Source organism: Zootoca vivipara, chromosome 6 (assembly GCF_963506605.1).
Source record: "Zootoca vivipara chromosome 6, rZooViv1.1, whole genome shotgun sequence".
NCBI classification, from domain to species: domain Eukaryota; kingdom Metazoa; phylum Chordata; class Lepidosauria; order Squamata; family Lacertidae; genus Zootoca; species Zootoca vivipara.
In genome coordinates this window covers 34,979,764-34,998,793 of record NC_083281.1, presented here as the reverse complement: position 1 = coordinate 34,998,793, position 19,030 = coordinate 34,979,764, and the positions used below count along the sequence as shown (strand labels likewise).

Sequence of the window (19,030 nt, the reverse complement as noted above, 5' to 3'; positions counted from 1 at the left end):
TATAGAGCACGTAGTAAAAGCCGCGAAGTTTGGAAGGAGTTGCTATCCTTTGTTTACTGGAAAATGTGAAAAGGATGAAACCAAATGGCCATGGGAATATGTTCAATTTCCAAACACTGTGTGGGTAACCAGTCACTTCAGTGTATTCAACCCCATTTCTCCCCACTCTCCATGACCATTCGGTGGGAATAATTGTATTCCAATAGGACACCTTTTTGAGACCAGTGGCATATTTGGGAAATGCAAGACACTCATGGGCACCACCAAATACTTACATCACATGGGAGTGGGTGGGATTGTGATGCTCAGAACCTGATACACAGGAAAAATATCTACTCTCTCCAAAACCAGTGAAACATAATGAAAAAGCAGGCAACACCTCCAGAAGAAAAACCACTTGGAAGGATTGGTGCCCAGTGGCACATCATTGCAGACCCCTGCAATAGGCACTTTGTCATTATTTATGGCTACATCCTTGGTTCTTAGGCAGGGTTGACTTTTTGCCAGCACTCACTAGGGCTTAACCTCCAAATTTGCTTTGCAGCTGTGCAGAAACAATGCAAATAAGTGCATCTAAGCATAGGTAGTTCGAAAGCACGTCAAAGTGCAAGGAGATAAATAGGTACTGCTCCAAACGGGAAAGTAAACGGCATTTCCGTGTGCTGCTCTGGTTTGCCAGAAGCGGCTTAGTCATGCTGGCCCCATGACCTGGAAGCTGTACGCTGGCTCCCTCGGCCAATAATTTGAGATGAGCGCCACAACCCCAGAGTCGTTCACAACTGGACCTAATGGTCAGGGGTCCCTTTACCTTTAAGCATGGGTAGAATGTCTTCCCATCACCCTGGTCATAGTCACGTGCAGAAATGGCTGCCAGGACCAGTGAGTATGAGCTGACTTTTGAGATACATTTGAAACCCAACACTTCTCATTTTAGAAATTAAGCAGCAGGTGAAAGATACAGACATTGCCTTCAACAACAACATTGGAATTATTGTCTGCAGGATTTAATCATTGGTCCTGATTTTATCATGCAAGGTAAAAGCCTGGCCTGTTGTTTTCTGAAGCTCTACATATGTATTGTTATACTACAGTGCAGGGGTTTCTTTATGCTTTGCAAGCTTATTGCCCAATGAATGTTTTATTTATTCACCAGTTAGCACCAGGTGTGTGTTCCCCTCTCCACACACAAACAAAGAGCAAGTGCAAAATGTTAGTGGGATAGACATAATAGATGTGTGGCGGCCAGAGAATCTTGAGCTCTGGCATGCAGAGCAATTGGTTCAAGGCTGAACTCGAAAAACACAGAAATGCACTGATTAGTGGAAGGTGAATTGACATGCATCCGATCCATAGATCATGTTCCATAGTAGTGAGACGTGCTGTATGGAAGAACTTGACTTTCTTCATAGAAGTCCAAAGGGTTGTTGGCAAGGACAAAATGAGAGCAGCAGAACACATCACACACTCCACTTTGAGGAACTTGAAGAGCAGGATAAACCATAAAAACCCATTAAAGTTATCCATGGTGGCTTTAGGATGCTAAACACCACCCAGCACAGACCTGGAGCAGGCAGGCCTGACCTCAAATTACCCCTCAAATATGGATCTCATTTTTGGAGTGATTCTAAGGTCTCATGGGGTTGTTGAGACAATACAATGGCAAACACTGTGTATGATTCCTTGGAAGAAGTTCTAAGAAATATTTTATTACTCCCAGTCCAGCAAGGTTTAAACTGCACCACTGATCAAGTTGTGGATATTTCTGTATTTATTCATCCAGGATGATGAATAAATCTCTCTTCTCCACAGCAACAACATACTCCCCCCCCCTCTACAAATACTGCTTTCTTCTCCTATTTCTTGCTAGGAATGGTTCTCTGCATTAGAGCAATGGAGCAAGGAGGACATTATTCTTGATAAAGGCCATTGGTAGCTAAGCATGATGTAATGCAGAACGGATCTTGCGGCAACCCGAAAGAAACACTAGCAAGAACCCTTTCATTTAGCTTATAAGCACCAGGATGCACCCATATTGATGAAAAACTACATAATAAATACTAAACATTTTGCCCTTTATTTGGCAACTTTTGTTAATTAAAAAAAAATTATTTGCAAAAGCAAACGTTGCTACAACATAGTCCAAAAGTCATTCCTGGCTAGCAGCAGCCCGTTCCTGAGGAACTGGAACTGTGATGAACACCAGGCATGGCATGGCCAAATGCCACATCTTGGCGATGCTTCATACTGATTGGTAGCTGGCGCCGGAGCAGCTGCTCTTCTGCATCCACAGGATAAGGGTCATCATAGATGGTGGAGATGAGGATGTTGTTGTCCCCACGAGGCTTCTTGGGCTTGGTGAAAGTCTGGAGCTTCTCACCATGGTACCTACAGAAAAGCAACAAAAGAAAGAAAGGTTCCATCAGGCACGGAGAGAGACTGGACTGCAAAGCCTCTACATCAGCTTTGCAGGAAGACCACAAGGCTCCTCCCTTAGTTACCATCTACAGCAGCCATTCTTGGCTGTGAAGCTGGAAAGACCTGCTTCCTGCCATGCAGGTCTTTTCTCACCTGGACTGGTGGACTGGGGGGGGGGGTTGGTTGACTGACTCCAGCTACAAAATATGAGGCTGCTGAAGAAGCCAAAGACTACCTTGGATTTCTCTTAGTACAGAACCAGATCATCGAGCCTGAGCTTTTACAGCCATCACCTGCCATGATCCGCCACCGGAAGGATTGAAAGCAGCAGCAGCAGATTTGCTCTATACTTATATATATATATTGCTTGCTAATTATGCTATTTTAAAAGTATGTTTTATATTTGACTTCCTTTAGTAGTGTTTCCTTTTGAAATGTTTAAAGTTTTTTTTGTTAACTTTGCTGCACTGAGTGTTCATTCTGTAGTTGACCTCCTTTGTAATGTTTTACTGTGAAATGTTTTAAGATAATATTTTAGTTTTCTGTTAATTATGTTGCTTTGAATGTTTACTTTATATTTGACTTTCTTCTCTAATGTTTTATTCTGGATTGTTTTATTTGACGTTTTAATGCAGGTTCTAATTTAAACAGCTGTGAATTTTTTTTCTTAAGAATATAAAATTAAAAATAAAGAAGAGGGATGAATATGGGACTGCAGGGCCTCTACATTAGCTCTGCTAAAAGGCAAGTAACTTTTGACTTCTCCTCTCCTAGACCAGTGTTTCTCAACCGCTGTTCCGCGGCACACTAGTGTGCCGCGAGACGCTGGCTGGTGTGGCGTGACGTGTGGCGGCGAGAAGGGCGATTTGCATTGTCACGTGCCTGGCGGCCGCCAATAACCAGCACAAACCCGCCGGAAAGCAATATTTCTCCTCCTCTTTTCCAAAGCTCAGTGCAAACGAGCCTGGCGGCCGCCAATACACGGCACTAACCCGCCGGGAAGCAATATTTGTCAAGTGTTTCTTACAGTCATAATTATAATATAGGGCGGCACAGAGTTAATTTTTTAAACTTTTTTAATGGTGGTGTGCCTCATGATTTTTTTCATGGAACAAGTGTGCCGTGGCCCAAAAAAGGTTGAGAAACACTGTCCTAGACACACATCAGGGCCGGCTCTACATAGACCTCCGGTGGCGCAGTGCACCACGGCGGGGGGCTGGTAAGGTGGGCGCCGGCCTGGCAAGGAGGGAAACCAATTGCGCCCTGCAAGGGCGGGGCAGGCGGCGGAGCGATCTCCGCCCCTCAGCACCAGGGCGCGCGATCTGCTCAAGACGGCCCTGACACACATGCTGAAGGTCATTACAAGAATTCTAAAAAAGAGTGCACTGAGTCGCTTCCCCAGTCCCTTTGTCATTTACAGGGTACATCTGAGGGCAGGGACTGTCCTATCAACCTCTGTAAGTTTCCCTGAGAGCCTTTTTTGGCTGAAGAGTGAGATAAAAATGCTTTAAACGACGTCTTCAGAGACATAACAGAGTGAACCGGAATTTAATCTGACCATATGTTCGTGGAATCCAGTTTCAGATTTTAAAAGATGTAAACTTTGCCCAGAGCAGCTGCAAGATGAGCAAGAGGATTACTAGGAAAGGTGTGTTTAAAAAACAACACACACACAACAGGCCTGAAGAAATGTTCTTGCTTTCATTTTCTTTTAAAGATGTCCAAGGGGCAATCATTCTGAAATACTGCAGACAAGGAATTCCTCACTTGAGTTATGATCTAAGTGTTGAGCTCACGGGAGGGCTGTGAAAACAGACTGGAAAACATGGAGGGAACATTTGCCCAAAATTCCAGTGTTTTGTGTTGAGGAGGGGAAAGGGGTGAGAAAAGTGCAGAGCTCCTGGTTCCTAGGTGGCAGCCTGTTCCTACCATCATTTCTAGTCACTCTCCCTTAGCCAGTGTACTGTAGTGGTTAGTTTTGAACCAAGACTGGAAACAACCAGGTGCAAATCCTCCATAACAAGTGTTTCTCAGCCTAACCTATCTCACAAGGTTGCTGTGAGGATAAAAAGGGGAGAGGAAGACCCATGCATGCCACCTAGAGCTCCTCGAACAGAAGGTGGGTTATAAATGTAATAATAAATAAAAATTATTATCTTTGTTTATTATAGGTGGAGAGGCTGAATGTCTTGATTGCATGTATTTTAAAAGGACCCTCTTCCCTTACCCCAAGCCCCTCTTGCATTTGGGATTCTGGCCTTCGTTGTCTAGTGCTTCAGTCATCCCTGAGTTGCTGCTTCCCAGCCCAAGACCCTCAGTCCAGCCTTGCCTCTCCATCACTTTCCTGCCGATACCCTGGGGAGGGAAAAATATGTTACTTTAGAGATGCTTCTATCAATTACAGAACATAGAGAGCAATTGCTGAGGACACTTAGCACCAGAACCAGATTAAGAATGATAGGCACTAAAAAAAAAAGGCCATTATCAGCAGACCCAATACAGCACAACAACCCCCTACCCTTTGTATTAAAACACAGTTCAGATCCCCAGGCTTTTACAACAGGGATTTTTCAAATCAAAATAAGTTCAGATGTTTCTATGCTCTTCCATTTTTTTATTCTTACCTTGGTGTATTTTTCAAAGTCTCCAATTTGTTGGCTCAGAACAGACCCATCTTCCAAACCATCCCGGAGTCTCCGCTCAAACCGCATCTTGACCAAATCCCGAGCATCTTTGTCACCACCATCTGGAATGAATGGAAACCCTGTTTTCATTCTCTCCCCGTGAAGCAGGAAGTGGAAGACCTGAGTTTAGTGGCAGAGCAAGTGCCAGTTCATCTCTGGTTAAAAAGAGAGCAGGCAGAAGGTCTTGGAAAGGACTATAACAGAGACCTCACAGAGCCACTTCCTGTCAAACAGATAGTATTGGGCTTGGGCGGACAAAGAGCCTGAGTGTAAAACAGCATGTTCATAGGTCCAGAATCTCTTTTTTAAAAGAGTCTATAAGAGCAACCACCATGAATTCTTCACTGCAGCTTTGCCACCTTAATATAGCCACCACTTTTTTTTAACTGTTTCTGTTACTGTCTGGTCTATGACCAAAATAAATATTGATTGATTGATTGATCTGTTTCTGTTATATTAAGCCAGGCTTTCTCAACCTCGGCCATCCAGATGTTTTAAGACTACAATCCCCATCATCCCTGACCACTGGTCCTGCTAGCTAGGGATCATGGGAGTTGTAGGTCAAAAACATCTGAAGGGCCGAGGTTGAGGAAGCCTGTACTAAGCGCTGCTGATTTTATGTTAGTTGCCTTGAAAAGTGGCATACAGTGGTGCCTCGCAAGACGAATTTAATTCGTTCCACAAGTCAATTCGTTTTGCGAAAAAATCGTCTTACGAATCACGGTTTCCCATAGGAATGCATTGAAATTTCTTTTTTTGCCCATAAAAGGTAAAGGGATCCCTGACCATTAGGTCTAGTCGTGACCGACTCTGGGGTTGCGGCGCTCATCTCGCATTATTGGCCGAGGGAGCCGGCATACAGCTTCCAGGTCATGTGGCCAGCATGACAAAAACGCTTCTGGGAAACCAGAGCAGCACACAGAAATGCCGTTTACCTTCCCGCCAGAGCAGTACCTATTTATCTACTTGCACTTTGATGTGCTTTTGAACTGCTAAGTTGGCAGGAGCTGGGACCGAGCAACGGGAGCTCACCCCGTTGCGGGGATTCGAACCGCCGACCTTCTGATCAGCAAGCCCTAGGCTCTGTGGTTTAACCCACAGTGTCCCCATAGGAACGCATTAATTAAATTTCAATGCATTCTTGCGAGTCACCATCAGATCGCAAGACGCATTCGTCTTGTGAAAAATTCGTCTTGCAGGGCATTCGTCTTGCGAGGTACCACTGTATAAACATTTTAAACAACAAGAGGGATTGATAGCATAAAGAGAGTCCTTCCCCTCTCAGTCATCTTTAGCCTTGGCAACCACAATGAGAGAAATAAGAGACTAATACCTGTTATGCTGGGCTCAAGTAAAAGCTTTGCAAATTTTACTAATCTGGAACAGTTTCACTTGCTTGGGAGGAAGTGCAAATCCATTTTGGGGTGAATTTTTTGTCATTCATTTTTAAAAACCAAAATTATGAGGTAGGCAATTCTAAACAGGGCTTGGAAGGGGTGGTGGTGAAGAAAGGAACTGGTTCCTGTTCAAGAGGTTGGAGAAGGAAGGTGCCAACCAGGGTAGAGGAGTATGTAGGATGGTAGGATGTTAATACCCAACACCCATAACCTGTGGCCACACTGATTAGCGCTGACGGGAGCTGTAGTCCAACATTTGGAAGGCACCAGACTGGGGAGGACTATTAAGCCCACATACTGGGGCAGGATAGCAGCTATGAAGATTTGTCGTATTACAACTAACATTAGAGCAGGTTCTCTGAAATCTGACCACAGCACAGCAGGATGTCTAACACAAACACACACAAGACCCAGGGGCTTGATTAGCATCTGGAAGACTGAAGGGTGCCAGTGGAAATGCTGGAGCCCTAGTGCAATATGTTTGTGACGCCCCACATAGGCCAGGAAGGCAAGCCAAGTAGTCGCAGAGGCTATAGCTTCCAAAATGCATTAACATCAGCCTCAAGTACAGCATGAGACACTAGTTTAGGCTCTGTTCATTCCTTGCATCACAGATCAACAGCCCTTAGCTCAAGTACCTTTATCATAGTAGATGCTCATGTCCACATCCCAGTCGTCCGCTGTCTGCTCATCAAAATCTGCCAAAAAAAAAAGTTAGACATCAAGCAGGATGTATTGAGTGTTACATTAAGATCATCCTCCCCTTTCCCACATTAAGATCATGCTCCTCTTCCACACCCAAACACTGTAGGATGAATTCTATGCAGGACATACTGAACATGGATCTAGAGTTCAGCATCCTAAAAATCTCAGCCCCATTCCTGGCCTTTGTACAGGGATTTATTCTAGGACAACAAGCTCTCACTAAGAGATATTTAGAGATGGGAAGAAAGCCCTCTCTTCACAGAGTTTACTGCAGACATAATTATTAACCCCAAATGGAGCTCTGAAGATTCCACTTATAATCACCATGATCTAATCTATTAGTTCCTCTTGACCACTTTACCAATTTACAAACTGAGAATAGAACTGCCCAGGATAACTCTTTGTAGGGCCTACTGCAGCAGCAGCAGCAGCAGGGAAAAGAACCATATTCTTGCCAGTGTCATCTGGGTTTTCATGCTCCATGTTTAGGACATGGGGAATAAAGGAAGAGCGAAGGCCTCGTGCACCAGGAAGGCAAGTAAAAACACACACAGTGGTCAATGAGAGGGGGCAGGGAAAGATATCAGTAGACTTGGACCATTGGAGGATAAACAACATTACAGCAAGAGATATCAGGAGAAGTGACAGACTCCAGTAGAGAGCGAGACAAGAAGTATGCCAGGAAAGTATGGATATGTTCTTGATATTTTTGCACAAAAGTGCCTCAGACCAGTCCCAATACATTTTCATGTCTTATTAATGAGGGGCTTTGAAAGTTGTGTATCTGGAGATGGGCCATGAATTCACAAAGACTACACTGATGCACACTTTATCCTAGCTCTCAGCAACAAGGCAGAATCAAACCCAGGATGTGTTGTTCAGGGTTACCTCCTTCTTCTTCTTCTTGCCAGTACTGTGCATCCGTGTAGAAGACCAACCCAGAGCCCCCCTTCTCCCACTTCAGTTCAATCTCCTCCTCAAACAAACGTTCCTTTGTGCGCTCCTGGCTGGTGACATCCTCATGCAAAGCCTCGTGCCGCTCCCACTCTTCGCATCTGTCATCGTCATCCTGTAGCAGAAAGTGGGGTGGGGACAAATACAGCAAAGGTTTAGGCCAGTTTTCCCTCATTGCACACTTCCTCAGTTTCACTGGGCTTAGTCGTAATAAGCTCACTGCTAAGGGCCTGCTCAGACAGAACTCATCTTGAACTTCTGGAGACAGAGAAATTAGAACCACAGAAACATAACAGACTAACATAACAGACTGGTTTTTAGAAGCTTAGTGTATGTATGATTATGGACTCACTATAGTTCTGCCAAGACCCTTCATTGTGATGGGCACTATTTTTAAACATTTTTTATGGTTTAATGAATGCCATAAAGTTATCATTATGCACAAAGGATAATGGGTCCAAAATGTGGAGAGATCTTTAAAAGGCAGTAAAAAAGTTTTTAAGGGATTGGAACCAGGCTGGGTAGTAACAGGATCTTATCTATGTAGGAGAGTTGGCAGAATCAGGTTACGGGAGATGGTCTTCTCATCTCTATTGTTAGTATCTTACTTGCATTCTTTTACCATAGTTTCCTCCCATCACCCTTTTCTCTACCATGCATGTCTATATACAATTTGCATCTTAAGAGACCACAGGTTCCTTTAGTGCAAAGCAGTCACCCTAGGCTGTGAACTAGTATTCATATTAAGCCAGTCAACCCCCCACCCCCTTGCCATAGCCTCAGTTTGGTTACAAAGTATTTTCCAGTTAAGCACCTAACCTGCAGTGTGATGGGCTAATGGTTAATACAGTTAGAATAAAAGCAAGCTTGGCAGAATGAATAAGGGGGACATTACAAAATGTCAGAATTAACAGTGTAGATTCTCCCAGAAGATCATCAATTCTGAGGTTTTAATGAGTAAAATAATTTTTTCAGTTAGAGTACAAGAATTCCAGCACAACTCGTCTATCTAACATTATCATTATGGGCAGCTGCTACCCTGAAGAATGGGAAAACCTTGATTCAAAACGCAGTCCATAGGCTCATTTGTGTGGGTCACATTAGTTTTCAGATTCATAAAATGACGTATTTCCCAACTTGTAAGGATGAATAAGTATTAGCACATTTCCTTCTTCCTTACAAAATAATATAATTACATCTCTAAAGATGTTATAACTATAAGCACATAACATGACATTGTGTAATTAGAAGAAAAAAGAAACTACTTACATCATCCAACTGAGCTTCTGCTTCACTCTCTGGATCATTCAAGTATCTCTCTGCCATGCCATTCCCTTGATTGGCCGTGCTCACTCTTGATAGGTCTCCCCCTTCTGTTATCTCCTCTCCTGAAGCTGTGTAAACTCGTTCCTCTTCTACAATAGTCTCGGTTTCTTCATATGAAAATGGTACATTTCCATACCTGCGAGAAGAGCCAGTTCTGGGAAACTGCAACTGCAGCTTCTTGATAGCACGAGAAGGCATCCTGCAGGCTTTAATGAGATCTAAAAAGACACTCAAAGGAGTTCCCACATTCCCACAGGGCATGAAAGATGGTGGGTTTAGTTCAGGAAGCCGTTTTAAATCATCCTCAGTGAAAGTTTCATTTGAGGATGTGCGGAGCTCCTTTTTAGTCTTATAGGAGAGCGTTTCAGCATCTGTAAAAATTATAAACACAAGAGGCAAGAAAAATCACTTAGCAGTAATCCACCAACTTGTATTACATCAGTATACCACTTACATATCTTTGCTTCAGCCTCATTCTATTCTCCCCAGCCAAAAGGAACAAAGTGTTTCCCAGAATGACAGCAGAGTCCATCTACTACAGCAAACACACATGAAAAGTCTTATGCTATTTACAAGACTAACAGTTCCAACGTGACCATAAACTGTGATGGGCTAAAGCCAAATTCGTTAGATACATAAAGACATCATCTCATTGACTTGTAAATGGGGGAGAAAATGAAATCAATGGGCCCAAAATGCTATAAAATGCAGTAAGTGCCACCCATAATGCTTTTATTCAAAGCTCAAATGTATCAAAGGTAAATGCACTGACCACTCCCATCACCTCTCCTTCTTGCCTCTCAGTACCTTTGTCAAAGGAAACCCGAACCCTTCGTATAAGGCACCGGCCGGGCAACGTCTCTCCCTGCGCGTCGATCCAGCGCTTTCCCGAGTACATACGGACCAAGCGGCGGGACCAGCCGGGCTTCACCGCCACCAGGCAGCAGCAGGTCGGGCCTGGCCGGGAAGGAGCGCTCGGACCTTCTATGCGTTCAGGGCGATGGCGGTAATGGAAGCAGAGGAAGCCACCGGCCTCGATGAACTGGCTGAAGTAGAAACGGAGATCGGTGGAGCGAAGCTGGGCCGGAACGCAACTGATAAGACAATATCGGCCGCCGGGCTGGACGGAAAGATGGTCAGTGGTGGACACCGCCATCTTGCAACACCGGAAGCGCATCATGTGAGACGGAGCCGGCGCATGACCGTGTTAGCGGCGCAAGGTAATGGCGTCACGTCATGCTCCTTTCCCGACGATGCCAATCATAGACCACAGAGATGAAAAAGGCTAGGCACTGGTAGAGTCACGTGTCAAACATAGACGTGCCACTGGATAGAGCGACCCCACTCTGAGGGCGAATGGAATTTGGGTTGTATGGTCTAGTCTCTATGATCCTGCCTCCGACCCTAGAGATATTGCTTAGCTTGCTCTTTTCATCGTCTCTATGGTCCTTCTCCAGTTATCCACATGATCTTGAGGCTGAAGTGTGGCAGCCTCTGTGCTCTCTTTGCGTTTGGCGTCCACCTTTTAAACTTTCATATTGGAGCTCTAAATGGTGGCTGCAACGCACGATTTTTTTTGTGTCCTTTTTGAAGCTGCGGGACAGGCTAAAATCCGGCAGGTGCAGCTTCCCTTTACCCTCATCATGGGAAATGGTGCAGCTGTTGAATTCCTGCCTATAAATAGACAAAGGAGTCCTGCCACGATGTCGGGGGAGTATCTCATAATTCAATTTAAAAATATGAAATGCCACGGATCATATTCCTGGGTACAGATTTAATTTTGTAGGGGGGGGGGACTACCCAGTTATTCCCTGGCATATGCTTATGAATTAGAACTAGTTACAGGTAGGTAGCCGTGTTGGTCTGAGTCGAAACAACTACACTTTCTTTTTCATAGTGTTAGTGGAGAAGCAAGAAAAGCATGCCATCTTGCCACTTCTATCAGCTTGGAGGGAAGTAGCCTACAGCCTGCTAAATAAGCGTAGAACTTTAGCTTAAACTTATGCTGAACACTTAGAAAATACACTTACAAACTTGAAATTGAGTTCCTCCAGGTCACTACTGTGCAGTCAAACCTCGGATCCCAAATGGCTCCGTTTTGGAATTGTTTCAGTTCCCAGACGCCGAAAATCTGGAGGTAAATGCTCCAGTTTTCAAATCTTTTTTGGAAGACGTAAGCTCTTGCAACCAAAGTGGGCTTTCTACCTGGAGTTTTGTAGCTGGAGGTGCGCGGCTTTGGAGGCGCGGGGTGGCGGCGATACCCCGCTACGTAACACACATGCACAGCATCCCACTGCGCATACGTGTTATGTAGTGGGATATTGCCGCCCCCGGCGACGCCAATCCATGTAGTGCAGCGGGTGTGTGTGTGTGCCACTTGGCCCCCCCACCCCCGCGACTCCCAGGCCGAGCCTCCAGCCTCCCAGTAAAAAGTCTGCTTGGCGCGGACTTTTTACTGGGAGGCTGGAGGCTCGGCTTGGGAGTCACGGGGGTGGGGGCGCCAAGTGGCACCCCCCAGAGTGGAACCTGGGGTGTACCACCCCCACTGCCCCCCCATTGTGACGCCCCTGGTTGGTGCAACATAAGATACACCACCATTGTGAAAGAGATGCCACCGTCATGAATGATATGTCACCCAAACTGCTTAGATGTATCTGTGCCAATACTGTGCTGTTAGAATCATGGAGTCTCTCTACTCTCAGCATGATTCATATAGGATAGCTCAGCACATGGTGATATCATCTTTTGTTGGAAATATAATCACTACAGACTCTCAGGAGACATGCAGAACCTGGCACCCTCAGCTGTACATATGGTCTACTTTATAATGCAATCAGGAGACGGTGAGCTGATTTGCAGTCATGTAGTGTGGACAAGCAACATGCTGTAGTCAACTATGGTGTCTCTACCGATGAACATTTGGTGAAGGATTTGGGCAGCCTAAGTGGGACATTTGTGGATGATGTGTGAATTCCAGAACAGACACATATTGCTCTAAAATTTGATAAGAAACAGATTTGGATACAATATGTTCATTATCCCTTGGTGTTTAACCTATTGATCAGCCCAAATTCCTCCAGTCTTCAAAATGACACCAGCAATTGTCCAAACTGCAAAAACGTTTTATTCATTGTTGAGGTGGTGTTGTTTTTTAAAAAATAATAACTTAGCACATCTTATTTTTACACACAAATTACAAGAAAGCATCCATCTACAAAATACTGACACCCAAAGTTTATGCAAAGATGGTCTCATCCCGTGTACTACAAACTGGAGGAAATGGGCACTACATGTGAGGGGAGGCTGGATCTAGCGAAATCAGGGAGGGCAGCTTTTATATGGATAGTGTGATGAATAGCAGGCAAGAGGAATTACGGTTTCTGAAAGTTGCTGTTCTGAATGTCATGGCAAGCAAAGGGTGAAGAGAAATAGACAGAGCCAACAGTCACAGAAACTATGTTCCAACTAAATACTTTAGTTACAGGAACAGCAGCTCCCAAGGCTGGGCTTTAAGTGGTAGTATGATCAGGCCAGGACTTTGCAAGCAGTGGCTAGGACTCCACTCAACAGATTCGGCTGGTGTTCCTCCTCCCAAACACAGCAGGACTGGCTCATCACATTCTGAAGTAAGTGATGTAATACATAATACAATCTAAAGGGGGGGGGGGAGCCTGCCTCTTGTAAAACCATTGGAGCCCAGAGACTAACATTCCTGAACTGCACCACTGACTGTAATCAGGGCCAGATCAACACATTTTCCTGCTGTAGACGAAGGACAAAATGTTTGCCTACCACCTTTCTGCAAAAAGCAGCTCACTGGATTAGCAGTTGAATCTTATTTTCAGCACTGGTGATGGGACAAGCTAGTTTAGGGGCACAGGGCTCACAAAACACTATATTTCTTTACTGTGTCCCCACCCCCCACTTGTTGCCTGAGATGGCTGCCTCACTCCCTAATGGAAGGCTGTACATTCATTTGTATTCTAAGATCTGCCATCCAGTAGCCCCTTTGTCTGAAAAGTCATCACTAGGAGGCAGGCGCTCTCTCCCACTGCACGATCCAGAAGAACTGCACACCGTCACTTGGAAACTGGAGGAAAGCTGAGCATGTGGTGGGTGACCTGGGAACCAGCCCCACTGGAGTCACTGTGGCCAAGGGAGCTCTCTTGCCAGCATCATTTCCGTCAGGAGCTCCAGAATGTCTGCATTCCCAATGACAGGTTGGAAGAAAAGGGCAGTGAGGAGGGCAGGAGGGATGGATTTCAGGGAGGAGGAGATCAGCAGGACATGGGCAAAACGGCCTTGGTCCTCTGGGTGGAGAAAGGTCATGACTTCTTGGAGTGCTCGCTGAGCTTCTCGCTGAAGGCTCTCAATGTACGAGGAAGCCTTAAGACCAGGCACGTCTGGGAGGAGAGAGAAGAGGAAACTCAGATTATTCACAGGCTCGGTGAAAAAGTCAAATGATTTGAACACTTCAATACTGGGCCCCATCTGCACTACACATTTGAAGCAGCATCATACCACCTTTAAACAGTCATGCCTTCTCTCCGTGAATCCTGGGAGCTGTAGTTAAGGGTGATGGGAGTTTGGAAACCACTACTTCCCCCGCAGAGCTAAAATTCCCAGAGTTCCCTGGGAAGAGGGATTGACTGTTAAACCACTCTGCAGCTATGTGAGGGGAATAGGGGTCTCCTAAGAACACTCAGCACCCTTAACAAACTACACTTCCCAGGATTCTTTGGGGGAAGCCATGACTGATTAAAGTGCATTGGGCCCTGGAAGCGGGGGGGGGGGGGGAATGCAGAAGAAACAAAGGGCATTGAAATCACTTGGATGACTGCATCAGAACATTGTCCCTGGCTGATGGGGCTCTTGTTTTCGCCACCAAGCCAATCCAGAATTAACATTCTCTAGAATGCTTTCTCTACCCTGAAACGCAGAACCTAATCTCTACCAGCTGTCAGTAACTCAGGAGCTTAGAGTGGAGGGTTTCATGAAGACTACAAGCCTAGCTATTATTTTTTGGAGAAAAAATGAAGTGCTGTGCTATAGTGGTTAGAGCAGGAATGGGGAATGTGTGCCAGCCATTTCAAGAAACAGAATTCAGGCACTCTTAAGAAGCAACCAATTGTCACCCTTAATTTTTTTTTTGAAACCACGCTGGGGCAGGGTCATTTGGTCCATCAAAACTTCATGGGCACAACCTTGTGTCCCAAGCCAAGCAGCAGTGGTTAAAATGCCAGATTAGAACCTGGGAGACTAGGGTTCAAAACGCCAATCTACCTCACAGGGTTGTTGTGAGAATAAGGTGGAAAGAACCATATATACAACCCTAAACTTTCTAAAGGAAGGACAGGATGTCAATGCAATATCCAGTGTTTGGCATACTTACAGCGTTTACTGAAATTAATGGGCATGACAAATTTAGCACCATTAATTTCAGTGCATTTACTCAGGGCAATTTTTTTCTCTCTGAGCAAAACTTAGTTGGCTTTAACCCCAGGTTCTTGAAGCAGGTAAATTGGGTGCAATCTAGTTTCATCTTACATCATACTCAGAGGAGGAGCAATGAAATCAATAGACATGATTAATTTAAATCCATTTATTCCAACAGGTGTGCTCTATGGCATAGTTGGATACAAGCCCGCTGTGTGATTTTCTCCCTCCCTCTCCCCCGCCCATGACTGCGCAATTGTACATTGGTAAACAACAGGATTTTAAAAACAAGCACTCTGTGTATCCGCTACTCTCCTCTTCAAAGGATACCAACTCAGCAAAACCAGCCTGGAGCTCTCTACCACTTTGGAGCAGAAAGGTGTATGATAATCTTTTGCCAGTGGGGATTCATCCAGACCCTAGGAAAATGCTGTTGCTTAGACAATGAACTACCTGTTCATTTCTAGCATGAAAACCTAAGGTTGCACTGGTTCCTTGATAAAAAGAAAGTTGGGATCAACTAAAAAGGTGGATCCATTTAATTAACCAAAACATTTTGTTTTCAAAAAGCCACCAGAAACAGGCATGTGTGAAGACTGCATTTTGCAATCACCATCTTAAATGAAGCAGTCTCCCTTCTCTCACAGATGGAAGAAGTTCTCCTTTAAGATTATGCTTCTTTTGATGCATGGATATTATCACCTAAAGGAAGAACAAGTGGAACACGCAACCAAATGCTGCAGCATGGGTTCCCACCAGCCATGGGCTCTTAAAACCAACCAACCAACCAACCTCAATTCTATTATTTATTTCACTTATATCCCACCTTTTTCTCCAAGGAGCTCAAGTTAGCACACATGGTTCTCCCTCTCTTCATTTAATCCTCCACAATAAGCCTGTAAGGTAGGTTAGGCTGAGAGGCAGTGACTGGCTCAAGGTCACCCAGTGAGCTTCATGGCCGGTTGGGGATTTGACCCCTGGTCTCCCAGGTCCTATTGGGATGCGGGTGGCACTGTGGGTTAAACCACTGAGCATAGGGCTTGCCGATCAGAAGCTCGGCGGTTCGAATCCCCGCGTCGGGGTGAGCTCCCGTTGCTCGGTCCCAGCTCCTCGCAACCTAGCAGTTCGAAAGCACGTCAAAGTGCAAGTAGATAAATAGGTACCGCTACAGCGGGAAGGTAAACGGCATTTCCGTGTGCTGCTATGGTTCGCTAGAAGAGACTTTGTCATGCTGGCTACATGACCTGGAAGCTGTACGCCGGCTCCCTCGGCCAATGCTGCGAGATGAGCACGCAACCCCAGAGTCGGTCACGACTGGACCTAATGGTCAGGGGTCCCTTTACCTTTTACTCCCAGGTCCTAGTCTGACACACTTACCACTGCATCACATTGGTCCTTTCTCCTATGCCCTCAGTCAGTCAGAGCTCTTTGTTCACTGAGCATAATTACTTCCCACTTGAACGTTTCAGGGGTCATGCTCTGGATTTGTTTACTTCTGTAGTTTAGGGTTCTCCAAAGTCCATTAATCGCTCACCTCTGGTGAGTAGGTAGGTGGTTCTGTTTTGACTGCACAAGGACCCACACTTGCAGAAAAGAGTTTGCTACTAGTACATAGGATGCTTCTTGTTTCAGAAATATTTTTAAAAATCTATTTTAATGTATTTTTGATTATGCCAATACTGATCTTATTTGTAAACAATTTTTATATTTACTGCCACTCGTTAATTTCTTAAGGATGGGAGGATGCATCTTGCTACTGTTTGGGCTCATGCCTCAAAAAAGTCATGTCTATTTCCATCTCTGAAAAACAGACCCGTAAGATACACACCACCAGGGGTGATGCAGAACCCTCAGACTTCGCATTTGTTGTTTGTGATTTATATGACCAAAGAATCTCATGGTTGGTACATTATTACCAAATATAATTTTATTTGGCGACACACTATATGCTTTGTGTAAATACAAATCTGTATCCCACCATGGAATATTTTACCTACAGGTAATCCATTCTTTCTTTAGCTTTCTTTCCCCACCTTGTATTTTCATTCTCTTTGTACTTATGACTTTTTTCATGACATGTTTTTTTGGTATATGTAACTTTTATTAAAGCTTTAACAAGAAACATTTTTTTACCTGTATCAGATAATTGGCTAAAAATGCATTTGATGAAAGGGATTCAAAGTTCTTGACTCAGAATACAGGCTATGGAAAACACATCCCTAACATGCAGTGTGAGGGTCCAGCGGCACTTACCAGGGTTGAACAGAATTGCACCCTTCAGATAAGCGTACTCTTTAGGGCTCAGGTCCAGGCTCCAGAAAGAGGTCAGGCTGCACTGGAGACGCTGAACGCTGGCCAGGGTGGGCTGCGCCCTCTGCAACTCCTGCCTCTTACACGGGCCGTCGAGGAGGATCCTCTCCAGCATGCTGGGGGCTGGGGTCTCCATCACCTCAAAGGTCACCATCTCCTGGACCAGGCCCAGAAGGAAGAGGGGAGCCCAGCAGCTGTCCAGTAGCAGGAGCTGGTCTTTCCAAGGCAGGAGCTGGAAGGAAGGCAAGTTCTTCATGAAGCTGATGGTCTTCACCAAGACATCAGATGCCGCTTGGCAGGTGGCTTGAGGGGTCTGGAGGCAGACAGTGCGGCGCTTCTGGCACAAGCAACGCTTCTGGGAAATGTTGTGGCTGCCCCTGTGATGGCTTAGGTTCTGGCTCAGGAGGGTGTAGAGGATGGCGTTCTGGTTCTCTTTGTGGTGGCAGGAACACCTCTCATACTCCATCTCCACGTCGGAGGGCAGCTTGCAGGATCGCTGCTTTGAAGAGCAAATGCCTTGTCTGGTCCTGCTAAGCGTGTCTGGTCCCGTTGCAGTTTCCCGGCACTTTTTCTATGCTATAGGGACCTGGCACCTTCTCTTCGCTTCACACCCTCTTTTTGTCCTTCCAGCAATGGTGGCTGTTGCTTCTCAGCTCTACTTATAAGGCCCCTGGCAGGGTGAATGAAACCACCCCCCTTCGGCAGCCTTGACCTTCCTTTGACGAGTAGCAGCAGCAGCAGCAGCAGCTCATTGAAAAACAAGTCCGTCCCAAAGTAATCGGTTGGGCAAGCAGCATCTCTACGTGGCACAGAGAAACGGTTTTCTCAATGAAGGTGCCAGCCAGAGCCAGGAGACTCAGAGAGCTGCCTTATCTGGATTACCCTTATCAGTATAAACAAAGTCATTAACCCAGCCTGTACCAAGGCACCAAGGCTTCAGGTGTGTAATCAGGTTTTAGGATATGGCAGGGGTCACTGCCAAGGAGTTCACACAACACATCCTGATCACAGCCCAGTGGCAAAACAGCTCATAAAATTCTAGCCTTGGAACAAGCAACCTGGAAGTCAAGTTATCTGCAGATTGTTTGTTTAACTCAGACGGTTGCTTTTTGCTGATAACAAAGGAAGGGGGTAAGGGAGGTGGAGGAGCCAGTAAGTTACTATTAAAAGAAAAAAGGGCAAGTCTGGGTTCCACATGAGGCTGACTCAGGTGATTTTGCTGCTCTTGGCTGAAAATGAATGGTGGTCTCAACTGCATCTACAAGGGTCGGAGGAAATGAGTGTCCGACTGCAGCCTGCTCGTTCTATACCAGTGAAAGCCATGCAGAGTTCATGGCTGGGGTGGTCTTAAACCATTCCAATGAAAATGATTACAGTTTTTAAAAAAGCTTTCAGTTTCTTCTGTAGGATAAAATATTAGTAGCCTTGTAATGTTTAAGCAACATACAGTTGAGGAAAGGAGCAGGTAAAGCACAACGGTAACACTACTTCTACAGTATTAGGAGGGGCAGCTATTGAACTGCCTGGTCACTTTTACTCATTTTGTTTCTCTTGTTTTCATTTTAAATGCACTCTGAGCTCTTGGAAGACCTACAGTTAAAATTATATATTGTAAAGCTGCAGGCACCTGCACCTCTCCCCCTTGCACACCAGAGGTTTTGGTCCTATGAGGCTCGTCACACCTTGCTAAGTCAATGGACAGAAGACAGGATAATCAGACTTGCAAGAAAGAGAAACACATTTCTGCAGGCCCAAAACAGGTGAAAGCTTTGTTGTGTGCCAGCCAGCAAAGGTCGGTAGACA

The 19,030-nt window shown here is 45.3% G+C and overlaps 2 protein-coding genes across 2 annotated transcripts; both read right to left on the bottom strand.

The window, feature by feature from the left end:
* Positions 1–908: 908 nt before the first annotated feature.
* Positions 909–10,705, bottom strand: GPATCH3 (G-patch domain containing 3). Its single transcript, XM_035118941.2, has 7 exons — positions 10,289–10,705; positions 9,425–9,852; positions 8,090–8,270; positions 7,135–7,194; positions 5,040–5,161; positions 4,643–4,770; positions 909–2,385 (listed from the first exon to the last, which is right to left on the bottom strand). The coding sequence occupies exons 1-7, from the start codon at positions 10,659–10,661 to the stop codon at positions 2,157–2,159; spliced, it is 1,521 nt and encodes a 506-aa protein (XP_034974832.2). The 5' UTR covers positions 10,662–10,705; the 3' UTR covers positions 909–2,156.
* A 1,308-nt stretch (positions 10,706–12,013) lies between these two features.
* Positions 12,014–18,215, bottom strand: NR0B2 (nuclear receptor subfamily 0 group B member 2). Its single transcript, XM_035118940.2, has 2 exons — positions 17,171–18,215; positions 12,014–13,884 (listed from the first exon to the last, which is right to left on the bottom strand). Exons 1-2 carry the CDS (start codon positions 17,691–17,693, stop codon positions 13,625–13,627), a joined length of 783 nt encoding a protein of 260 aa, XP_034974831.2. The 5' UTR covers positions 17,694–18,215; the 3' UTR covers positions 12,014–13,624.
* Positions 18,216–19,030: the final 815 nt, after the last annotated feature.

Excerpts from the sequence above, each read along its gene's own strand:
- NR0B2 (XM_035118940.2), bottom strand. The coding sequence starts at position 17,693 with ATGGAGTATGAGAGGTGTTCCTGCCACCACAAAGAGAACCAGAACGCC. Across the intron at positions 13,885-17,170 it reads TGCAATTCTGTTCAACCCTG|ACGTGCCTGGTCTTAAGGCT; the intron begins GTAAGTGCCGCT and ends CTCTCCTCCCAG.
- GPATCH3 (XM_035118941.2), bottom strand. The coding sequence starts at position 10,661 with ATGATGCGCTTCCGGTGTTGCAAGATGGCGGTGTCCACCACTGACCAT. Across the intron at positions 7,195-8,089 it reads GCAAGAAGAAGAAGAAGGAG|ATTTTGATGAGCAGACAGCG; the intron begins GTAACCCTGAAC and ends TTTTTTTGGCAG. Across the intron at positions 4,771-5,039 it reads ACTTTGAAAAATACACCAAG|GGTATCGGCAGGAAAGTGAT; the intron begins GTAAGAATAAAA and ends TTCCCTCCCCAG.